Source organism: Onychostoma macrolepis, chromosome 01, assembly GCF_012432095.1.
Source record: "Onychostoma macrolepis isolate SWU-2019 chromosome 01, ASM1243209v1, whole genome shotgun sequence".
NCBI classification, from domain to species: domain Eukaryota; kingdom Metazoa; phylum Chordata; class Actinopteri; order Cypriniformes; family Cyprinidae; genus Onychostoma; species Onychostoma macrolepis.
In genome coordinates, this window is record NC_081155.1 from 32,162,738 (window position 1) to 32,184,855 (window position 22,118).

Sequence of the window (22,118 nt, forward strand, 5' to 3'; positions counted from 1 at the left end):
TCTCCATTCACAGACAGTACCACTGCTGTACTTCTTATTAGGACTGGACATACACACATATTTACACACATATGAACTGTCTTATTTTGCTCATGGCTTGTGGGATGCAACTGCCGACCTGGAGCGGACACCACTGGAGACTCATTCAGCATTTCCTCCAGATGACCCTCCTGCTCTCCCTCCTGTGCCCACCCACAGAGCCTGTTCCCTCGGACAGCGGCTCCAGCAGCAGCCCTGGAGAGGTAAGAACCACAGACAAAGACAAATGATACCAGCTGGCAGAACTAGAATGCACACAAATGACTCTAGTCAAACCATGCTTACCCAGAACAATATTTTATAGCATGTTGTAGTGCTACTTAATTAGAATACATTAATACATTAATACAAATATACATAAATAAGCAATATACTTCAGAAAAATTCTAAAAAATAAAAGTATTCAATATCTGTTGTGTAAAGTTCTATATCTACAGTATATATATAGAAATATACATATATGACATGAAATATAATATAAAATATAGAAATGTCCAGGTATATTTGAAGAGTTCGGATGCAAAAGCCTCTAAGTTCCATTTGAAATTTTCTTCTAAAATGAGCATTTTTATCAAGCTCCTATGTGTAGGTTCAGTATTTTCACTTTGATGGCAATGAACAGATTCTTTTAATTGCCATTAAAGTGAAATAACTGAACCTAAACATAGGAGGCTGATAAAAATGCTCATTTTAGAAGAAAATTTCAAATGGCACTTAGAGGTTTTTGCATCTGGCAGTATACAGTACATTAAATTAATTTTTAAAATGTTTTTTAATAAATGAAAATGGTTGCAAACACAGTAACAAACAAAGTACAGAGTACTCATTATAAAACAAGAAATATATTGTACTGTAAAACTACATTAACAATTTCTGAAGGTTGAGTATAAAAAAAAGAAAAAAATAATATAGAAATCTGCATGTAGAAATCAAAATGTTGATCTATTTTTTTTTTTATATCATCCATCATATGATCAGTGTTGGGGGTAACGCATTACAAGTAACTCGAGTTACGTAATCAGATTACTTTTTTCAAGTAACTAGTAAAGTAACGCATTACTTTTTAATTTACAAGAAAATATCTGAGTTACTTTTTCAAAAAAGTAACAGCAGTTACTTTGTTTTCCCATTTATTGACGGAGAAATTGGAAGTACAGAGGCACTGTGTGCGCTGTGTGAACATAATGTTACTGTAGTTCAAGACTAAACGTGAATGTGCATTAATTCATCTCACTCGCAAAAAAACTGATTTTAGTATTCATCAAAATGAATTAAAACGGTGAAATGCAAACTCAGAATATGACACAAAGCTGCAATAATTAAATATGTTAAATAACACAAATGTATCTAATCCCATTTTATTAACCAATGTCTTTGCTGCTTACCTTTGATGATCCAGTTCAACCATACTAATAAGCAAAAATGACTTTAGATAAACTAACAATTGTGCTTCATTGTTTTTTTATTGCTGAAGAGTGTTGAACCTTCTTCTCCTGCCTTCTACAGTACAGATGTGAATTTACTTTTCCTTCAGCCTGAGGTTTATTCATTACACTTTTTGGTGTGAATTTGCTATAAATATAACTTTTTATATGAAAAACAAACAATCAAACCCTGCTCATATTTAAAAAGTAACACAAAAGTAACATAACGCATTACTTTCGCATTACTTTACTTTTAAAAGTAACTTTCCCCATGTAACCTTATGTATTGCATAGAAAAGCACCCCCACACACACACACAAAAGCAAAAGTTTTAAAAATGTTATTTAATTTCAAAAAAGAAATACTATTTATTATGAGTAACTGGACAAGAAACTCTAAGTGTAAAATGTCTAAAATTCTTAATATTTCTTTAATTCTTACCCTATTGAGTCATAATTGTGAGAATGCCATGTGAGCAGATTACTCATTCTGAGTCTAGTGTAGTAAACACTGCAGGAAAGATTGATGGCTCTTTTAAAAATCAGCTGGGGGATAAACCATTGCAAAACTAACCACTGTGGATGTATGTGTGTGGGGCTCTGAGGTCAGGTTTTGCCTACATGGTTGGGACCAAATGCCCCTACAGGAATAGTAAAACTCGAAATCATATCCATTGTGGGGATCAGCCAAAGGTCCCCATGAGGAAAATGGCTTAATAAACATACTAAATAACATATTAATAACATTGTAAAAAATTACAGAAAGGTTTATGTGAGGGTTAGGGGATAGAAAACATCATGCATTCAAAATAAAAACAAAAGAAGTCATTGGAAAGTCCCAACCATGATAGAAAAACAAACACGTTTTTGTGTACGCATGTGTGTGTGTGTGTTGGTGTTAGGAAGCAGAATTTTTCCAGTCTGTCTAGTATGATATTCTTAAAACTAAATCTGTTTCTTATTGTAAGTCTGACAAACTGAGAGACAAGGTGTGTGTGTGTGTGTGTGTGTTTTCATAGTCTTAATCAATCCCAGTTCTTAAAGATTTCTTTGAACTAACAATAGAAACAGTTGTTTACGGATTGAAATTTGCATTCGATAGCTTGCAGTGTGAGTAAGTTTGAATCATGAAACAACCTGGCCCCTGTCTGACCATAAAGTATGTGTGTATGTGTGTGTTTCTCATTACAGTGTTATTACTAAGAGGGAGTGATGATGCTGTGAATGAGAAAGGCTTTAGGAAACGGCTAACAATAAATGATTTCGATTATAGTAGCATTGTTTCCAAATCTGTGAATCTTAAACACAAACAATCTCTCTCCTCATCGATCAGTTCATGCATTTCTTTCTGTATTTATCTGCATGTGTGGATAAATGTTGGCTTCAGTGTTTACATACTGTATACTGAGTGCTGATTTACATACAATTTTAATGAAATATGAATCAGTGCATATGCACTAATGTGCTTTCAATCTCATTTGAATATAAATTATAAACAACTGAAAGCATTTTTTAAAATACAGGCATATATACAGCTCAGTGTGAGCCAAATGTGAGTGTCTTTTGAGTGAAAGACAGCAAAGCTACATGTGTTTGCTTTTTCTGATTAACTCTTGCCAGATAAGACAGCCAGTGTTGATTAATTTTCTGAAATCAAATCATCTTAGCCGTTCAATTTTGATTTTAATCTTTTTATTAATAAGATCTCAAGCAAACACATCTGCCCAGATAGTCTCCCATTTGAACTGGTGAAATCCCTGTTTTGGTCTGTGTGGTGAAAGAGTCATTACTCAGGATTGAATCTGCTCTGGAGGTAAAGTCGTGTGTGTGTTGTTGTTACTATCCCGCAGGGCTGTGAGGGTTTCCAGGTGGATGTTTGTGGTTTGTGTGCAGGGGATGGGAGCACATGTGAGCTGTTCAGTGGGACACTCTTTCTTTCTGTGCTCTCTGTTGGCTACCACAAGATCCTGGACATCCCCTCTGGAGCTCAACGAATCAAAATACAGGAAACGCAGAAGACCAGGAACTACTTGGGTAATTAAACTGAATTCCTGCAGGCTCTTAATTATTTTTCATTTACTTCAGGATCATTATCATGGCAAGTTCTGCAAACAGAGTACTATTTAGTATCCCATTAAGCATTCAAGACAACAGATGTTTTGTGTTTCGAGAACTCTAGAAGTTCTGTTAATTTTAACACAAATTAGGTCTTTTGTAACATTAGAAATGACTTAGAAATTAAATACAACCTTCCAGAGTAAAATTATTCATTTCTTAAAAAAAAAATGACCAACCCCAAATTTTTGCTCGGAAGTGTGCCTAATTGGACATTGGAAGTTTATCAAAAATTACAAATCAACATTTTGTTCCCGTTCAACTTAATTTAGACTGAATCTGCCATTTCTGTTAAACAAAAAATCTGAATATGTTTGTTGGTAGAAAATAAAAACAATTAAAATTAATTAAATATCATATAAAATGGAATAGAAAAAAAAACAGCTCCTAAAATATTTAATTTCATCCTGAAGGTTAAGCACCTCCTATCTCTTTCCAATTATTAAAAAAGAAAACGTAGTAGCTGGTTTTACTGTACATGGTTTTTTAGTTGGTCCAAGCTGGTAGACCACTTTAGACTAGCAGAATAACAGTTACCACATTCCAGACAGCAGCTGGTGTGGCCTGGTTTTTCCAGTAGGGTTAATGTGTGGTGTGGAACCACCAGGTGTCCTCCTTCCATCCATCATTTTTTCCCCCCCTCTTTGTTTCTTCAAGCTCTCAGGACAGCGACTGGTGACTCGGTGATAAACGGTGACTGGATGATCGACAGGCCAGGACAGTTCTACGCTGTGGGTACTCAGCTCACTTACAAACGGCCCAACGAGATACGCAGCAGAGCGGGAGAATCCATCACTGCTCCTGGCCCAACCAATCAGGAGCTGCACCTCTTTGTGAGAGACCACTCCTACTGTATGATATCACAAAACTGCCCTGACTAAAGATATATATAGAAAGTGGTTCAGTGTGGCTGCACTTAATCTGAAAAATCCAATATACTGTGTTAATATATGAAGGAAATTAATTTTATTAATTTAAATTAATTTACATTTATACATTTATTAATTTAAATGTATTTTATTAATTTTATTTAATTTTATTAATTTTTTTTACATTTGTTTTACCCATATTTTGAATTAAGCATTGCAATGTGTTGTGTTTTAGGGTTAAATGAAATGTCCGTAACTTAACATATGTGACCCTGGACCACAAAACCAGTCTTAAGTCGCTGGGGTATATTTGTAGCAATAGCCAAAAATACACTGTATGGGTCAAAATTATCCGTTTTTCTTTTATGCCAAAAATCATTAGGATATTAAGTAAAGATCATGTTCCATGAAGATATTTTGTAAATTTCTTACTGTAAATGTATAAAAAAATTTGATTAGTAATATGCATTGCTAAGAACTTCATTTGGACAACTTTAAAGGCGATTTTCTCAATATTTAGATTTTTTTGCAACCTCAGATTCCAGATTTTCAAATAATTGTATCTCAGCCAAATATTGTCCGATCCTAACAAATTTAGAAGACTGGTTTTGTGGTCCAGGGTCACATATAACAACAAAAAACTTTGGTAACACTTTATTTTAAGGCATCATAATACAGAGTAATTACCTAATTAAGTACTTAGTAGTAGCCATTGTACTTACATGAAACAAAATGTACTTACCATGTAACTAAGTTATGGAACAGCCTGTAATTACAGTTTGTAATAGGCAGCTACTGTTACACATATGTAACAGACCGAGTCTATTACACAGCCATGTGTACACTTAAGTACAATCTTGATACACTTTATTTTAAGTAGCCTATGCCTGTGTAATATTCCGTAATTGTAATGTAATTAGAAAGGTATTACATGTATTTAAGCTGTGTACTGGAGGGTTAAATCAAACTAAGGTGCAGCTGTATAAGGTGTACAGTATAGATACACATGAAGTACAATCTTGATACACTTTATTTTAAGTAATTTATGTCTGTGTACTTACATTTATAATTACGTTGTATAAAGTCTGCAACACATATGTAACAATCGTTTGGTTACATAAGTAGCTGTGTAACCGACTCAGTCTGTTACATATGTGTAACAGTAGCTGCCTATTACATCTACATAATTACAAACTGTAAGTACAGTCTGTTCCATAACTTAGTTACATGGTAAGTACACTTTGTTTCATGTAAGTACAATGGCTACTACTAAGTACTTAATTGGGTAATTACTCTGTATTTTGGACATCTTAAAATAAAGTGTTACCAAAACTTTTTTTTTTTTTTTTTTTTTTTATACAGTGTGATGTATTGTTTTGAAAGTTAGGAAGGATATACAGTGTTTTATGATGACATGAGCTTCTGATTAAGTTCGTATGAATACTAAGACTGCGGATTTTCAGTTTTACACTCCATATTTTGCAGGTAATTTATCAGCAACCCAATCCAGCAGTGTATTATGAATACATTCTACCTAAAAAACCCATAACTGACAGTCATTCAGATGCATATTCATACTCTAGTGTACTACCTCTGGGTAAGTATTTTCAGTAAGTAATTTTGCCAACATTTACTTACCCTTAAGTTCCAAACCTGTATGAGTTTCTTCTGCTGAACACAAAGGAAGGTATTTTGAAAATTGTATGTTCAGTTGATAGTAGCCATCGATTTCCATAGTATCATAGTATCATAGTTCAAAAGTTCTGAGTTGATTTTTTTATTTTTTTTTTAGAGAAATTAATACTTTTATTTAGCAAGGACACATTTAATTAATCAAAAATGACAGTAAAGGCTATTACATTGTTACATCTATTTCAAATAAATTATGTTCTTATGAACTTTCTATTCACCCATGAATTCACTGTTTCCACAAAATTATTCAGCTCTTTTCGACACTGATAATAATCACAACAAAAACAAATAAATCCCACACACTATCAGTACTTGCAAAAGTATCAAAACGTGATTTTATTATACTCAACTTTTTGGTTCCATGACCTTCATCAGGCATATACAAACAAACTCTTACAACACAACACAATTTAAAATCAACACATGACCAAACACTGTGATGCATAAACACATCATCACAAATTACAATCAGAAACTTAATTCATCTTTATAGAATTTCATTCATAGTAGACAGAAAACACAGAAAATTGAAATATCATAACTTTATAACATCACATTGATCAATGACACTGATAAAAAAAAAGAAAAAAACTATTTGAGCCCCAAATCAGAATATTAGAATTATTTATGAAGGATCATGTGACACTGAAGACTGCTGAAAATTCAGCTTTGCCACTACATGAATAAATTCAAATATATAAGTAGAAAACTTCAAATTGTAATAATATTTCACGATATTACAGTTTTACTGTATTTTTGATCAAATAAATGCAGCCTTTGTGAGAAAAAGAGACTTAAATATTAAAAAATCTTACAAACTTCGAACTTTTGAACAGTTATGTATTACAAAGAGTATGAACAAAATTCCAAAAAAAAAAAACAGAATGTTGCATATTAATATGACCGTTTCCTTTCTGTTTAGCTAACTCCATGTTGGGAAATAACTGAAATAGTTTTTTAAATCAACCTAAATGTATTAAAATCATTTACGTTTTTATCTTGCACATGTTCTAAAATCTTAAGCAACTGTTTCTCTCTTTCTCTCTCATCCTACAGTAGAGAGTCATGGAATATTTCTGGATCCTGGCAATAGTGACAGTGAAAACTCATTAAGCAGCTCTCATCCTAACCAAGTTCCATCGGACCTTATAACCCCTGAACCAGTTCCTCTGTACAGCTGGATTGCCATTACAACAGCACCCTGCAGTGTCACCTGTGGAACGGGTATACTTTAGTTGTTAGTCATTACACTATTTATACAAATGTTACATTATTGTGTGTTTGTGGTTCTTTCTTCCTGTTTAATTTGGTCTGGGTAAACTAAGCAGTCTATTAAAAGATTCCTAGAATATCCCAGAAGACAAAAATATTAAAAAAATGGTTAGATTTTCAATATTTTTGGACCTGAGACATATAAACACATTGTTGTGACTAATAAATGGTGTTCTGTATTATAATAATAGTGACACATAACATTCATGCATTCCAGGCCATTGCAGAGGTTTCAAAATGTCTCACTGTTTAAATTCTAAATCAAATCCAGAATAACCATACTTTTGTGTCTGCAAATAAAACTAAAACAGATTGGTATTCTCCCAGCAGCAAACACTTTACTTGTAAGACATCACAATGACAATGTTATGTCTTCCTGACTGTTTGTTTAATCTGTTTGTCTGATGTGTGTGTGTGTGTATGTATCAGGCAGTCGTCAAGTTCTTTTCGGCTGTGTGGAAAGAGCCACTCAGACTACTGTACCAGGGGACCTCTGTAGCTTCACCAGTCATCCTAGCCCTCAGGTAGAAGAGTGTCAATCGCAGCCTTGCCCGGCCTTGTGAGTGAACGTCTTTTCCAGCAGACTCTGAACCCTAAAAACACCTAGAAAAACAAACAAACCAGTACTTGTGTTAGTTCAAGAGGGACCGAGTACAGAAAAAAAGTAGAAGTTTACTTTAAGTTTACTTTATTGTGTTGGCATGTTAACTTCAGTTATTTTTTTTAATAGGCCTATTTCTTGGGTCTAAATTCAACCACATTTTAGTTTATATCGGGTTTTTTTTTTTGTGTGTGTTGCAACTATACTGTGAATTACAGTATGCTACAAGTGAACATAAAGTGTTGTCAATAAACTTGTTTAATAGTTTTTTTTATTTCAGAAATCAAACACTTTAAAAGAAAATAGTAAGTGTGAACTCGATTTTATTGCAATTGAATGAAAATTAATATGCATTATTGTTAAAAAATTCTTTTAAATGCAATTAGGTGAACTTTAGAGTGCTTTTCTGGCCACCTCTTTGAAATATAGTTAAACAGTACTGACAAATTTACGATAAACTAAAATATACTTGAATGCCATTTCTGTTGAAATTTTTATGTCATGTATGTAAAACGTTTTGTATTTTTTAATGCTGGTGTAGCATTTTAATACATTTAAATAGATTAACTTTAAATGTAATATCAAGTAACACTACAGTTGAAATTGTAAGTACCTTACATGCGCATAACTCTACATTAAAAATACATTGAAAGTATGCTCTCTTCTTAATTTTTAGTTTACAAGTATGCTAATAGAACACTTGAAAAACATTTTGTAAGGGTAGATTTGAACACAACACATGACAAGCAGACGTACATGCCTGCATATCTTAAAACATCTAAAAACTGTCCATGTGGTCGATTTCCTAATGGTGCAAATAAGAAGCACATGCAACTGAAACCAAGCAGTTGTCCTTCAATCAGTGTGTGTGTGTGTGTGTTTGTGTAGCTGGGATGTTGGGGAGTGGTCTGAGTGCAGTAAGACCTGTGGTCCAGGGTTTCAGTATCGTCAGGTGATTTGCCAGCAGGCACAAGGACACCATGGCAATAGCACAGTCATTGTGGCGACCAGCTTCTGCGATAACACAGAAATGCCAGAGACGACCACCGTGTGCCAGCTCAAGATCTGCAGTGAGTGGCAGATCCGCTCAGATTGGACAGAGGTTTGTGAATGTCTCTGAGTGTGTAGGGGACATTGGGGTAAGATGAAATTAATATTCATAATTATTTTTCATGACATATTGATCACCTGAAATAAATAGAAGCCATCTGTAACAATAATATAAGTAATAAATATAAAATTAGTATAATACGAAATAACGCTATATAAGAGCAAATCATTATTTATGTAAATTATTCACATGTGAGTTTTTTCTTTCTCACATTACCTGCTGTCAAAAATAGTAATTAACAAAAACAATCGAACAAACAGTTCCACTTTGATGGTCCCTTTAACACATTCTTTTGACTACAAGTAACGTTGCACCTACATATCTACTAACTCTCACTATGGGGTTAGTAGAGTATTAGTAGAGTGGTAGGGATAGGGTTAGATTAAGTTGACATGTACTTGCAAAGTTATGTATAGTTAGTAGAATGTCTGTTGGGAGTCAGCAGATATTAATCAGATAGTTGACATGTAATTACAAGGTTACATATTGTCAACAAAATGTTCAAAAGGGACCATCAAAATAAAGTGTTACCAAAAAAAAAAAAAAAAAATATATATATATATATATATATATTAATGACAGACTGAAAAGATAGATATGAAGGGTGTTTTTTATATACAGTGAGCTTCATCAGAAATTCATTTCATTGCATTGGGTAAAGTTAAATACAGCTCAGGTCAAATATTTCTTGGGGTCACTTTATGATATGATTATAACTTTATGAATTGCTCAGTTTCCTAAATATTTGTAAATACAGATGGTGGCTCATCTTACCTCACTCTCTCCTTACACTGCCATTCAAACTTTTGCGTAAGTCTTTTTTTCATGTATGTAGGCCTATTAAATTAAACAAAAGTGACAGTAAAACTTGACCTTTTTATTAATCAAAAAAATTAAAATTTATCAGTTTGCACAAAAATATCAAACAACCCAATTGTTTATAATTGATAATAATAAATGTTTCTTGAGCAGCAAATCATGTTTTTACTGTATTTTTGATCAAATATATGCAGACTAGGTCAGCATAAGACAAATTATATTGACTCCAAATTTTGAATGGTAGTATATATGTGGAAAAGAAGAGAAGATGTACAAAAGAAAAGAAATATTATATACATTATATTTATTTATGACACAATATACAATACATTATGGCTACATATTCACCAGATCATGGTCTTTGGAGATCAACAGCAATCAATAGTCAAAGTGCTCAGAGAAAACACTGGTTATAGATAAACCTCTCTCTGTCTCTCTCTATCAGTGCTCGGTGCCATGTGGAGTAGGTCAGCGTAAAAGAGAAGTTGTGTGTGTGGATAACCTGGGTGACATTGTTGCTGATGAGGAATGCAACATGGCCCTTCGCCCACAGGACCTGCAGAATTGTGACAAAGGAGTTTGTGCCAGCAGCTGGTTCTGCTCTCTCTGGAGTAACAGGGTGAGAAATCTGTGTGTTTTTCTTTGGTATTTTACAGTAGTACTTCTAAAACAGTCGTTTATGTCTCTCTGCAGTGTTCTGCAGACTGTGCGGAAGGAAGTCGCAGCCGGTCGGTGGTGTGTATGATGAGTCAGACCAACTCATTGCCTTTGGACAACTGCGATGATGAGGATAAACCTGACGAGCTCATGCCGTGTGACTTGGGACCCTGCACACAGCGACTGGAGTGGTACACAGGACCGTGGGGACAGGTACATGAACAAACACACACATATGCATGCACACTGTATTTTTTTACCTAGTTTGATGCTCTCAGAAATGATCAGCCTTTTAAAAATGGCTTGTAAATCTCTCAATTGTGCTATATTATCACCAAACCTCAGATTCAATATTTTTGGCGACCTGTTTTCTTTCAAGTAGCACAGGTTTTGTATTTCTTTTTGGAACTGAATGGTCGTAGGCCTCAAGCTCTGAGCTTATGCACTTCAGATTTTGAGTGAAGAAAGCATTATTTGTGGATAATTTTGGGAATGTTCACTGAAAAAGAGGTATAAGGCCTACGATCAGTAAGTAAGATCAAAAAGAAATACAAAACTCGTGCTAATTGAGAGAAAACAAGCTGATGAAAAAATCTAAGAATCTAAGATTTGGTAATAATATTGCATAAAGAGAAAGCAGTTTGTAGGCTGGCCATTTCTGACCCAGAACACCACAAGTGTAAAAAGTTTGGGGAACAAATACCCCCCAAAAAGCACAAAAATTAAATGTTATACACTGTAAAAAGTGATAAGTTCACTTAACTTAAAAAAATTGAGGAAACCCGTTGCCTTAAAATTTTTAAGTAAATGATAATTAAAAAAAATAAGTAAATTGAATTGTCAAGTAATTTTAAGGCAACGGTTTTCCTCAATTTTTCTAAGTTAAGTCAACTTTCACTTTTTACAGTGTACCCTGTGTAAACTAAGTCAGCTAGCATTAGGCTAAAGCTAGCACATTAAAAAAGAAAATCCTCTCCAGGTCAAAACGACTGGATCACAACATGAGGTTTAATATGTATGTGTGTGTCACAGTGCTCATCTGAATGTGGCAATGGTACCCAGAGTCGAGGTGTGGTCTGTGTTGTCCAAAACAGTGGTCAATTAGAAGTCACCCCAGAAGACCGTTGCTCTCATCTGCTCCGTCCTCCGAGCGCTCAGACCTGCTTTTTGAAGAGTTGTGGATCACAGTGGTACATGACGGAGTGGAGCTCAGTAAGGTTTTCTCACATACAGTGGCACTTTAATCCAGTTATTTCAACTGACTTATTTAACAAGAATCTTTCTAACTGCCTCAGTGTTCTCGTTCTTGTGACGGAGGCTTTCGAGTGAGAGAGGTCCGTTGTTTGCAAGATGATCTGACCACCAGCCATGACTGTGATCCTGCTCTTGAACCTGCAAACAAGGAGAATTGTAACACACACATCTGCACGCCACCTATTGGTATGATTTTCTTACTTTTTTACAATACATCCTTCTCAAAAATGATAATTCTGTCATCTACTTATGTCATTCCACAATAGGGCTAGGTATCGATACAGATTTCCCAATTCGAATCTTATTCACAATCTCTCGATTTGATAAAATTTCAAATCATCTGTATATATTTCAGTTTTTTCATTTGGTTTACATATTCTTATTATAGAAAGAATTCTCTCTCTACTAATGCTGTGAATTATTATGGCCAGTCTTTCACAAATAATTTAAACCAATCTTGTTATTGTTAACTAAAATTATTAAAAATAATTTTCAGCAATTGAAATAAAGCTGAATTAAAATAAAATTTAAATATCAGAAGAAAACCATCATTTTAAATTAAAATGAGAAATGTTGTCTTGGCAAATACCCAAAATATTTAAATAAGTTTGAAGTACTAATACTGCTAAAGCTGAAACAAAAATAGAAATCTATATGTGACCCCGGACCACAATATCATTTATAAGGTTTTTCAATTTTTTTGCTGAATAAATAAGCTTCCCATTGATGTACGGTGCAAAAAAGAGAAAATCACCTTTAAAGTTGTCCAAATGAAGTCTTAGCAATTCATATTACTAATCAAAAATTAAGTTTTGATATATATATACATTAGGAAATTCACCAAATATCTTCATGGAACATGATCTTTACTTAGTATCCTAATGATTTTTTTTGACATAATACAAAAATGGATAATTTTGTCCCATACAATGTATTGTTGGCTATTTCTACAAATATACCCGTGCTACTTTTTGCTGGTTTTGTGGCCCAGGGTCACATATACATTTTTTTTTTTTTAAAACGACAAAGAAATTATTAAGAAATTAAACTAAAATGAAAAAGAAAATTGAAAATATAAAAGCAAAGTTAAATAAAAATGATAATAAATTGCTCTTTTCCATAAAATCAGTTAAAGTGAATGAAGTCTATAGCTATCAAGATCCACAAAATTACAAAAAAAACACAAATAAAATGTAAACTGTATGGTACTCAATGTAAAAAACAATCAAACAAACAAAAACATATAGGTTAGGATAATATGATGGTGAGAGATGATCATTTTCATTTTTGGGTGAACTGTACCTTTAAGATATCTCTCTCTTTGTGTCTCTCTCTGTAGATGAGTCCTGCAGGGATATGTACTATAACTGTGTGGTGGTAGTCCAGGCCCGTTTGTGTGTGTACTCATACTATCGCACCACATGTTGTGCATCATGCTCTCGGGTCACTCAGAGAGACGCACTGCACAGAATCAGGTGATCTGCTGACACCTCCGCTCTCCTTTCCTGAATTATGATGTCCTTGTCTCATCATGGCATCATCCCCACCTGTTTTCAGCTGGATCTGACCCTGAGATGACATCACTGTTCAAAGACTTACAGTATCTGTTCACTGCCCATCTTTTTTTTTTTAAACACAAAATGAGAATGCTCCATGAGCAAATGAGTATTTATTGCAAATAAAAACAACCAAGCCCGTTTTACTTCATTTATCATATTGAGCAATGTCTAAAAATGAACACAGATTTAAAATTGGTAAAAATGGTAATTTAAATGTCTGATAGTTTACATCTAAAGATTCTAAATGACCTCTTTACACAATAAATCATTAGTATTTATCTAAATATTACATCTAAAAGTTTGTTTCTTTGGTATTGGGGTGATCCTATTTCTTTAATCATTTTCCAGAAGTCCATGTTAGTCAATTTTTTCCTGATATGACCCTTGAAAAGGCCATTTCAGTATGAGCACAACAGACTTGCCTGCCAATTCATACATGCTTTAGAATGTCTCTCTCACACTGACCTGAGATTACAAAAATGACACAAAACCTGATGGTGAAGGTGAGTTCTAAAATGTAGAAAAGACACGTCATTTCACTGAGACACGCTAATTGAAAAAAGTTTTAAAATGCTGTATATATACAGTGCTTAATGGGAATAGAATGAACCCGTATTTCTTTGTTAGATGATAAAGTCTATTATTAATGAAGTTGTTATTGTTAATAATAGTAACGCATTAATAACAATATGGGATTTATGGGAAAACATCCAATATAGGAAACAATACAGAAAAACACTCTTCCAGTGAAAAGATATAGATATACAGGTGCTGGTCATATAATTAGAATATCATCAAAAAGTTGATTTATTTCACTAATTCCATTCAAAAAGTGAAACTTGTATATTATATTCATTCATTACACACAGACTGATATATTTCAAATGTTTATTTCTTTTAATTTTGATGATTATAACTGACAACTAAGGAAAATCCCAAATTCAGTATCTCAGAAAATTAGAATATTACTTAAGACCAATACAAAGAAAGGATTTTTAGAAATCTTGGCCAACTGAAAAGTATGAACATGAAAAGTATGAGCATGTACAGCACTCAATACTTAGTTGGGGCTCCTTTTGCCTGAATTACTGCAGCAATGCGGCGTGGCATGGAGTCGATCAGTCTGTGGCACTGCTCAGGTGTTATGAGAGCCCAGGTTGCTCTGATAGTGGCCTTCAGCTCATCTGCATTGTTGGGTCTGGTGTCTCTCATCTTCCTCTTCACAATACCCCATAGATTTTCTATGGGGTTAAGGTCAGGCGAGTTTGCTGGCCAATTAAGAACAGGGATACGATGGTCCTTAAACCAGATACTGGTTGCTTTGGCACTGTGTGCAGGTGCCAAGTCCTGTTGGAAAATGAAATCTGCATCTCCATAAAGTTGGTCGGCCGCAGGAAGCATGAAGTGCTCTAAAACTTCCTGGTATACGGCTGCGTTGACCTTGGACCTCAGAAAACACAGTGGACCAACACCAGCAGATGACATGGCACCCCAAACCATCACTGACTGTGGAAACTTTACACTGGACCTCAAGCAACGTGGATTGTGTGCCTCTCCTCTCTTCCTCCAGACTCTGATTTCCAAAGGAAATGCTAAATTTACTTTCATCAGAGAACATAACTTTGGACCACTCAGCAGCCTTTTTATCTTTAGCCCAGGCGAGACGCTTCTGACGCTGTCTGTTGTTCAAGAGTGGCTTGACACAAGGAATGCGACAGCTGAAACCCATGTCTTGCTTACGTCTGTGTGTATTGGTTCTTGAAGCACTGACTCCAGCTGCAGTCCACTCTTTGTGAATCTCCCCCACATTTTTGAATGGGTTTTGTTTCACAATCCTCTCCAGGGTGCGGTTATCCCTATTGCTTGTGCACTTTTTTCTACCACATCCTTTCCTTCCCTTCGCCTCTCTATTAATGTGCTTGGACACAGAGCTCTGTGAACAGCCAGCCTCTTTTGCAATTACCTTTTGTGTCTTGCCCTCCTTGTGCAACGTGTCAATGGTCGTCTTTTGGACAACTGTCAAGTCAGCAGTCTTCCCCATGATTGTGTAGCCTACAAAACTAGACCGAGAGACCATTTAAAGGCCTTTGCAGGTGTTTTGAGTTAATTAGCTGATTAGAGTGTGGCACCAGGTGTCTTCAATATTGAACCTTTTCACAATATTCTAATTTTCTGAGATACTGAATTTGGGATTTTCCTTAGTTGTCAGTTATAATCATCAAAATTAAAAGAAATAAACATTTGAAATATATCAGTCTGTGTGTAATGAATGAGTATAATATACAAGTTTCACTTTTTGAATGGAATTGGTGAAATAAATCAACTTTTTGATGATATTCTAATTATATGACCAGCACCTGTACATGGATAGATAGATAGATAGATAGTCACACAGAAGCATTTCACAAATAAAAAGCATGTTTGGCCTTTCATGATACACATTGTTCCAAAGCAGCTTTGCAGAGAAATGAAAAACTATGCTTTCTTGGGAAGAAGCAAGATTCAGCTGGGGAAACCCACCTCCTCAGTTTTTTTTTCAGATTTACATTTATACAGCAACACACAATATATCCTGCCCTGTGCTGTATCTCTGCTCAGGAATAGACCACTGCTGCTCTCTAGTGGAGGAAACAGGACACTTTAAATCGTGTTTGTTGTGCTTCATTTGATAATACATTTTTTTATTGTTTTACTGTGATACTATGAACCAGAAAAGTAACGAAATCAGTTTTCCATCTATCTAACTTGTCACAATAATTTGTCATTTTGCATCAAATGACATCAAATCCATATGAGGATCTTGAAAGGGGTCAAAGGTGTCCACAATCAGACCTATTTGACTGTTGTATAATTTATAAGGTTTATTGTAATGTACTTTAACATAAGCAAAATTTCTTCTGCATTAAATGTATACAGGATGATTTATAATGTATTAGATGTTTAATACAATATGTATATAATAATATAATATAATATACATACATACACACACAAATTCCTGTGCACAGATTATTTTGTATTATTTCAAATTTTTATTTACCCAGGCTAACAAGTATTGTGCTTCTAAATTAATCCATCTATGTATATAAAATCTAATACATTTTACACACTTGCAATATCCCAAGTCATATAATCTAAAATAATTTATGGAAATAAATCATCTTTGAACATTTACAAAAAACAGAATTTAAGACCATATTTTACAGTTTAATGTACACACAGAAAGAAAGAACGAAAGAAAGAAAGAAAGAACTTCGGATATTTCACCCATTTGTTAATAATGACATCCAGATGACATCCTCCATCCAGAAACTTTTAGGTTTCAAGGCCATCATTCACACTCAGTCACTGCCTGGAGCAGAAGCTCATCAGGTACCTCTTCGGTGGCCCTTTCTACTTCCTGCAGAGCTTCCAGGTAAGCAGGGTCATCAGGCCACTCTCCCCAATCCTCAGCCTTCTCAGCCTGAGGAGCCGAGGAGGACTCTGTTGAATCAGTCTTGGGTACAGAGCTCTGGGCAAGCTCAATGTTCCCCAGTTCATCCGTTAAATATGCCTGATCCTCTTCATCCTTATGTAAAGAAAGGTGTACAAGTCAGCACACAAACATACATTCAAACTAATATTTGGTTATGTAAATTACAGGTGCTTCTCCAGATGAATTGAATCTTGACTGACCTCCATCAGAAGGTGACTCATGCAGACCTCTTGAGGCAGTGGGAAGCCTGTAAAACCATAGAAATGCCATAATATTACAATCGAACCTACTTAAATGTTATATCATTCCCCACAAATGTTCCATATCTAGCCACATCTTAAGTGTTATTTTAGCATTATTTATATACTGTAATAGCAATTATTATTATTTTGAATTAACTTTTATGTTTTAGATTTTCTTTTGTAATTTTTATTAGTTTTTTTTTTTTATATCTGTCTTTTTTTAAATTATTTTTATATCTGTTTTAGTCATTTTACTACAACTTGAAGGTATGAGTTAGTTGCTAAGGCAACATTAAATTTTCATATTTTATTTCCACTTAACAGAAAACGATGATAATATTTTTTGTTAACAATAACAACACTGCATCTTAACAGACTCTTATCTAGAAGCAATATCATCTATAGCAAACAAACTGTCACCTCTACTGGCAGTACAAGCTACAGTAGTAAAGCTATAAAGCTAGAAGCTATAGTATCTAGATATAGTGTTATTTATTCTTCTGTGGAGCGTACTTGAGGATCTGTAGTTCTGTCTCCTGCACTCAGGGTCATGACATCTCTGATACCACACTTCTTCTTTGAGATCCACCACAATTCTGTCAAAAAGAAGAATAAAGAGCATCCATAATTGTTACAGACCATCAAACAGACAATGTAAAGTAATGCAAATCACAGCAATACAGACTCACATGATGTTATTGCTCTTGTGAAAGCGCTCCACGTTGTGGCACCAGCGGAATTTCTCAATATCATAAACCAACAGCTGTTCAGATGCAAAGTAGTTCCATCGCCGAATGCCTGTTTGGGTTAAATGTGACATTCAGCTAACAAAGCTTTCAGCTAAAACGATTCCTTTTGTGAAAAATTGCTTTGAGTTACATGAGGGACAAACAAGTTTCAATCATTTGAAAGAAACTGAGGTACAAAGAAAGCATTGCACCATCTCTTTTTATTACTGTCCCTTACTTCCTTGAATGCCATCCTTGCACACAAGCGTCAGCACAAATTCATCCACCTCTTTAAAAGGAGACGGCTTCTGTTCACCCAAAAGATCTACAGTATATGGAGAAGACAGAGTGAGAAGTGTAAATGCACATTTTAAGTGAACCATACTGCAGCACTGACTTGAGATGGTTAATTCTGAGTTAATTTGCTCACAAACCCTGTTCTTAGAAACCACTGATAGCACTTGGGGATGTTAATTTGTATTTCTCATTACCAGAGCTGCGTGACTCTCTCTGAAGTGTCGAACACTGAGATCCAGCTGTACTCTTCTGTGGCATATCATAAGTCAAAATCCTCTGTCCTGTGAAACTAATGCAAAAGAGATATGTGTTAGTGTGTGTAAAATTCAATATTCTACAACAAAGATACAATCACAAAATAGCTGGCCCCACCATAGTGTGGACAACATGATGTAAACATGCATACAAATAACCTGATATTGGTGATTAAGGAAGCTAAAAATATGCATTCTTCTTTTGTGGTGTGCTTGGAGGGCTTTGGGACAAACGTGTTGTCTTCCGCCACACGAAAGGCTGCATTCTTTCCCAGTTTGGAGGACTTGTAAAGACGGAAGTTTCTGTTCTTGGTGTAGACACCTTCAAAAGAGGAGAGAATGTTATTATAAATTTCTTGTCCCTTACTTGCAGAGCACTTTAAATCATAAAAATATATTTAAAAAAACTACATTCTGATAATATAATTTTAATGAAGTGTCATTAAGTGTAATTAAAGAGAGTAAACTTTCATGGTTACATTTTTTAAACACAGTCAAGTACACCGTATAATAATGTCAAATTCAATGTTTTATTTTAAATAATGTCTTAATAAAAACATGATTTTTGTCTTGATTTAAAGAAGTACACTGACATTGATGTGTTGATTAATATAATAAAGCACACATAAAGTACTTGATTATAATTTTAACTGTTGTGTTATTCAGAATTACATTTTAAGTATTTTAAATGTACTAAACTGCAAGTTCATCATTACAAATGTAAATAAAATTACAAATATATTTAAATACACAACATAAAATTATATATATATATATATATATATATATATATATATATATATATATATATATATATATATAAGTATACTGCAGTGCGAATTACCATAAATTAAGTGTACTTTACTTTAACCATATTTCAAAGATAATTGAAGTAATTAATTGCATTTTATATAAATTTAAATTTAAAAAGCATTTATAAAAGCAATTTAAATTTTAAAAGCATTTTCATTTAATTGTAAATAACATGCAATTACGTGTCAGAAAACATTACATTCTGTTCAACCTTTACTTTTAAAATATATTACTTGTGTAATAAGTACTCTTATTCATTTAATCAACAGCAAAGAAGTTGCAGTGAACAGTAGTCCTTTAAAGTCAATTGTGTCATTGAAACAATACATTTTTCAAGACTTTGTAGACTAAAGAACAACCTATTAATTCTTACCAAGGTCAACAAAAAGTTGTTCTTGTCCATTTTTGCCCTTCACTATAAGAAAGTAAAGATCCTTCTCTTCATGCTTTCTTCTCTTGGCCTGAGGACCATCCACATCAACTCTGTTCTCTCTTGGACAAACTTCTGTTGTAGGTGCCTCTGGTTTGCTTTAAACCAAATCAAACCAATATGATATTATATCAGAAACAGAAGGATGTATGAACGTAGAACACCGCAAAAATGTAAAATATGAGTCTGTGAGAAACAGAGTTTGGTTACAGCTTCCAATGTTTTTCATCTCACCTTTTTTGAAGGCTTTTTAGAGCAGGGTGCAGGATATCATGAATAAATCGCCCTGCAAACATGCACACACATCACTATCACAGACTGCATGCAACAAATATATATGGATCAACCACCATGTAATCCCTCTTAGTACATGTTGATGATATGACAATGACTCACCTACATGAGAGTTGTCTTTGAATGCAGCACTGGGAAGCATGAAGATAAGATGGCGACTAAACTTCTCAGAAGTGCTGGAGTCTAGATTAAGGACATCTTTTGCAGAGCAGCGTAGACCATACACCTCCTCTAGCTTCTCACACACATACTGTTATTGTATATGGAGGAAAGTTTTGAAAACCATAGTTTTTGATGTCCACTTACTACGAACATTTTTTTATTCCTGAAAATCAGCTATTTTTTTTTTTTAGTATAACACACCATTCAAAAGTTTGGGGTCAGTAAGAATTTTTTTTTTTTTTTTTTTTTTTTTTTTAAAAAAGGTCTTTTGAGCTCACCAAGGCTGCAATTATTTGGTTAAAAATACACTGAAAACAGTAATATTGTGAATTATTATTATAATTTAAAGTAAAAACTTAATATAATTTAAAATAAATATAATTTATTCATGCAGTGGCAAAGCTTAATTTTCAGCAGCCATTATTCCAATCTTCAGTGTCACGTGATTTCTTGAGAAATCATCCTAATATGCTGATTTGGTGCTCAAGAAAAATGTCTTATTATTATGAATGTTGAAAGCACTTGTGCCGCTTAATATTTTTGTAGAAACAATTATACATTCTTAAAAAGATATGTTTTGAACTTGATATTTAGCAGAAAATCTTGAATGAAAATGCATTTATTTGCAATAATCTGAAACCAAATCTTTTGTAACATTATAAATGTCTTTACTGTAATATTTGTTCACTTCAATATGTCCTTGCCAAATAAAAATATAATTTCTTTAAAAAAATCGTACTGACCCCAAACATTTGAAGAGTAGTGTATACTTACCTGGATTAGTTTTGACACCATCATCTTTCCATCCAGGTGTGTGTTGGAGGCTTTGTCGAACTCTAAGTCAAAGTAAAGTTTGCAGACGGCCCCTTCCAGAATAACCTCATAGCAGTACATCAGAGACTGTCTGTGAGTGCTGAGGAGACAAAGATCTCTCATTCACCTACAGCAATGCACACTGTATTAAAAGTGAAGTAAAATAAATTACTACTGACTACTACTGATTACAGTAGTATAAAATTCCCCATCTGTAGCAATTACTTTCTTTAAGTAACTTTCCTAAAACTGATTTATACATATCGTTATGTGTCGCAGGTACCTGTAATAATGCCAAAGTTCACTGTAGCTGGTCACTAGGAAAATCCTCTGTCCAGCATCATTGCCTTCCTTCTCCATTGAAAATAAATGCACGTCCTGACAAAGACATAAGAGCCAAACACTTTAAAAATGGCGAAGTTATACCGCATTAAACAGCTATCCAACAGCTTCTGTCTAGACCTGTTTAATGTGCTGAGTGAAGGCGATGGCTGTGTTCTGCCGTGGGAAGAGTCTCCAGACAGAGGAGGGCTGCCACGGCTGGGACAGACGGGGCTTGTATGGACAGCTCAGAGGAGAAGACTGAAAAGATGAGGCTCTCTGCTCCACAGACTTCAGCCTGTCCTGCCATTTTTCTCTTGTCATCCTGGCCTCAAAACACTTAAGTATGATTAAATCACACTCATGCTCTGTGATGTGATCAGCAGAAGACAGTTAAGAGCACCTGGACACAGATAAAAGTCCATCAGCACATACACAGTGAAAGCTGATCATAAGATAACAGATTTCTCTAATACAGGGATATCATCAGGCTGTAATGAATGGTGTGCATACTAACTATCAATCAATTTGGAGACAGACAGAGAGAGAGAAATTTAATTTGACTGGTTTCGGATGACACACAGTAACGTTAGTTAGATATAAAACATAGGCTATACAGCGGGTTATAACATATACAACGTTATTCTATGATATTTATATATTCAGCCCCTGTACAAAGAGTACATTTAAATAATGAATGCTACACCTAGTTTGGTCGCTTACTTGTATTCTTCCTTGTGTAGTCCTTTATTAATTTGTTTTTGTACATTTACAGTCTGAAGCGTTTCCTCTATCCGCTGTTTTGAAGAACGCGCGTAACTGCGCGTCATAGAAATGAAGCTTTGCGCATGCGCTGGATTTACCGCGCGCGAAACGGA

General features: G+C 34.4%; 2 protein-coding genes and 1 long non-coding RNA gene across 5 annotated transcripts; 1 reads left to right on the plus strand and 2 right to left on the minus strand.

Moving 5' to 3' along the window:
* Positions 1-13,567, plus strand: adamtsl7 (ADAMTS-like 7). Of its 3 annotated transcripts, XM_058782310.1 has the most exons (12): positions 1-242; positions 3,313-3,496; positions 4,235-4,410; positions 5,932-6,043; positions 7,195-7,362; positions 7,840-7,969; positions 8,900-9,113; positions 10,387-10,560; positions 10,635-10,811; positions 11,631-11,810; positions 11,894-12,038; positions 13,192-13,567. In XM_058782310.1, exons 1-12 carry the CDS (start codon positions 72-74, stop codon positions 13,329-13,331), a joined length of 1,971 nt encoding a protein of 656 aa, XP_058638293.1. In that variant the 5' UTR covers positions 1-71; the 3' UTR covers positions 13,332-13,567. The 3 variants fall into 3 exon arrangements, with proteins under 3 accessions (XP_058638293.1, XP_058638306.1, XP_058638302.1); XM_058782323.1 differs by lacking the exon at positions 13,192-13,567 and having other exon boundaries at positions 11,693-11,810; positions 11,894-12,032; XM_058782319.1 differs by lacking the exon at positions 13,192-13,567 and having other exon boundaries at positions 11,693-11,978.
* Positions 6,881-11,764, minus strand: LOC131544253 (uncharacterized). The gene is made up of 3 exons (XR_009272075.1): positions 11,657-11,764; positions 7,894-8,013; positions 6,881-7,351 (listed from the first exon to the last, which is right to left on the minus strand). It is a non-coding gene; the product is annotated as an uncharacterized LOC131544253 (long non-coding RNA).
* A 2,509-nt stretch (positions 13,568-16,076) lies between the features above and the next one.
* Positions 16,077-22,101, minus strand: primpol (primase and polymerase (DNA-directed)). The gene is made up of 14 exons (XM_058778124.1): positions 21,964-22,101; positions 21,382-21,643; positions 21,203-21,297; positions 20,881-21,019; positions 20,047-20,194; positions 19,885-19,936; positions 19,594-19,748; positions 18,567-18,729; positions 18,348-18,442; positions 18,095-18,181; positions 17,818-17,926; positions 17,642-17,724; positions 17,087-17,133; positions 16,077-16,979 (listed from the first exon to the last, which is right to left on the minus strand). The coding sequence occupies exons 2-14, from the start codon at positions 21,562-21,564 to the stop codon at positions 16,743-16,745; spliced, it is 1,593 nt and encodes a 530-aa protein (XP_058634107.1). The 5' UTR covers positions 21,565-21,643; positions 21,964-22,101; the 3' UTR covers positions 16,077-16,742.
* Between the last annotated feature and the right edge of the window lie 17 nt (positions 22,102-22,118).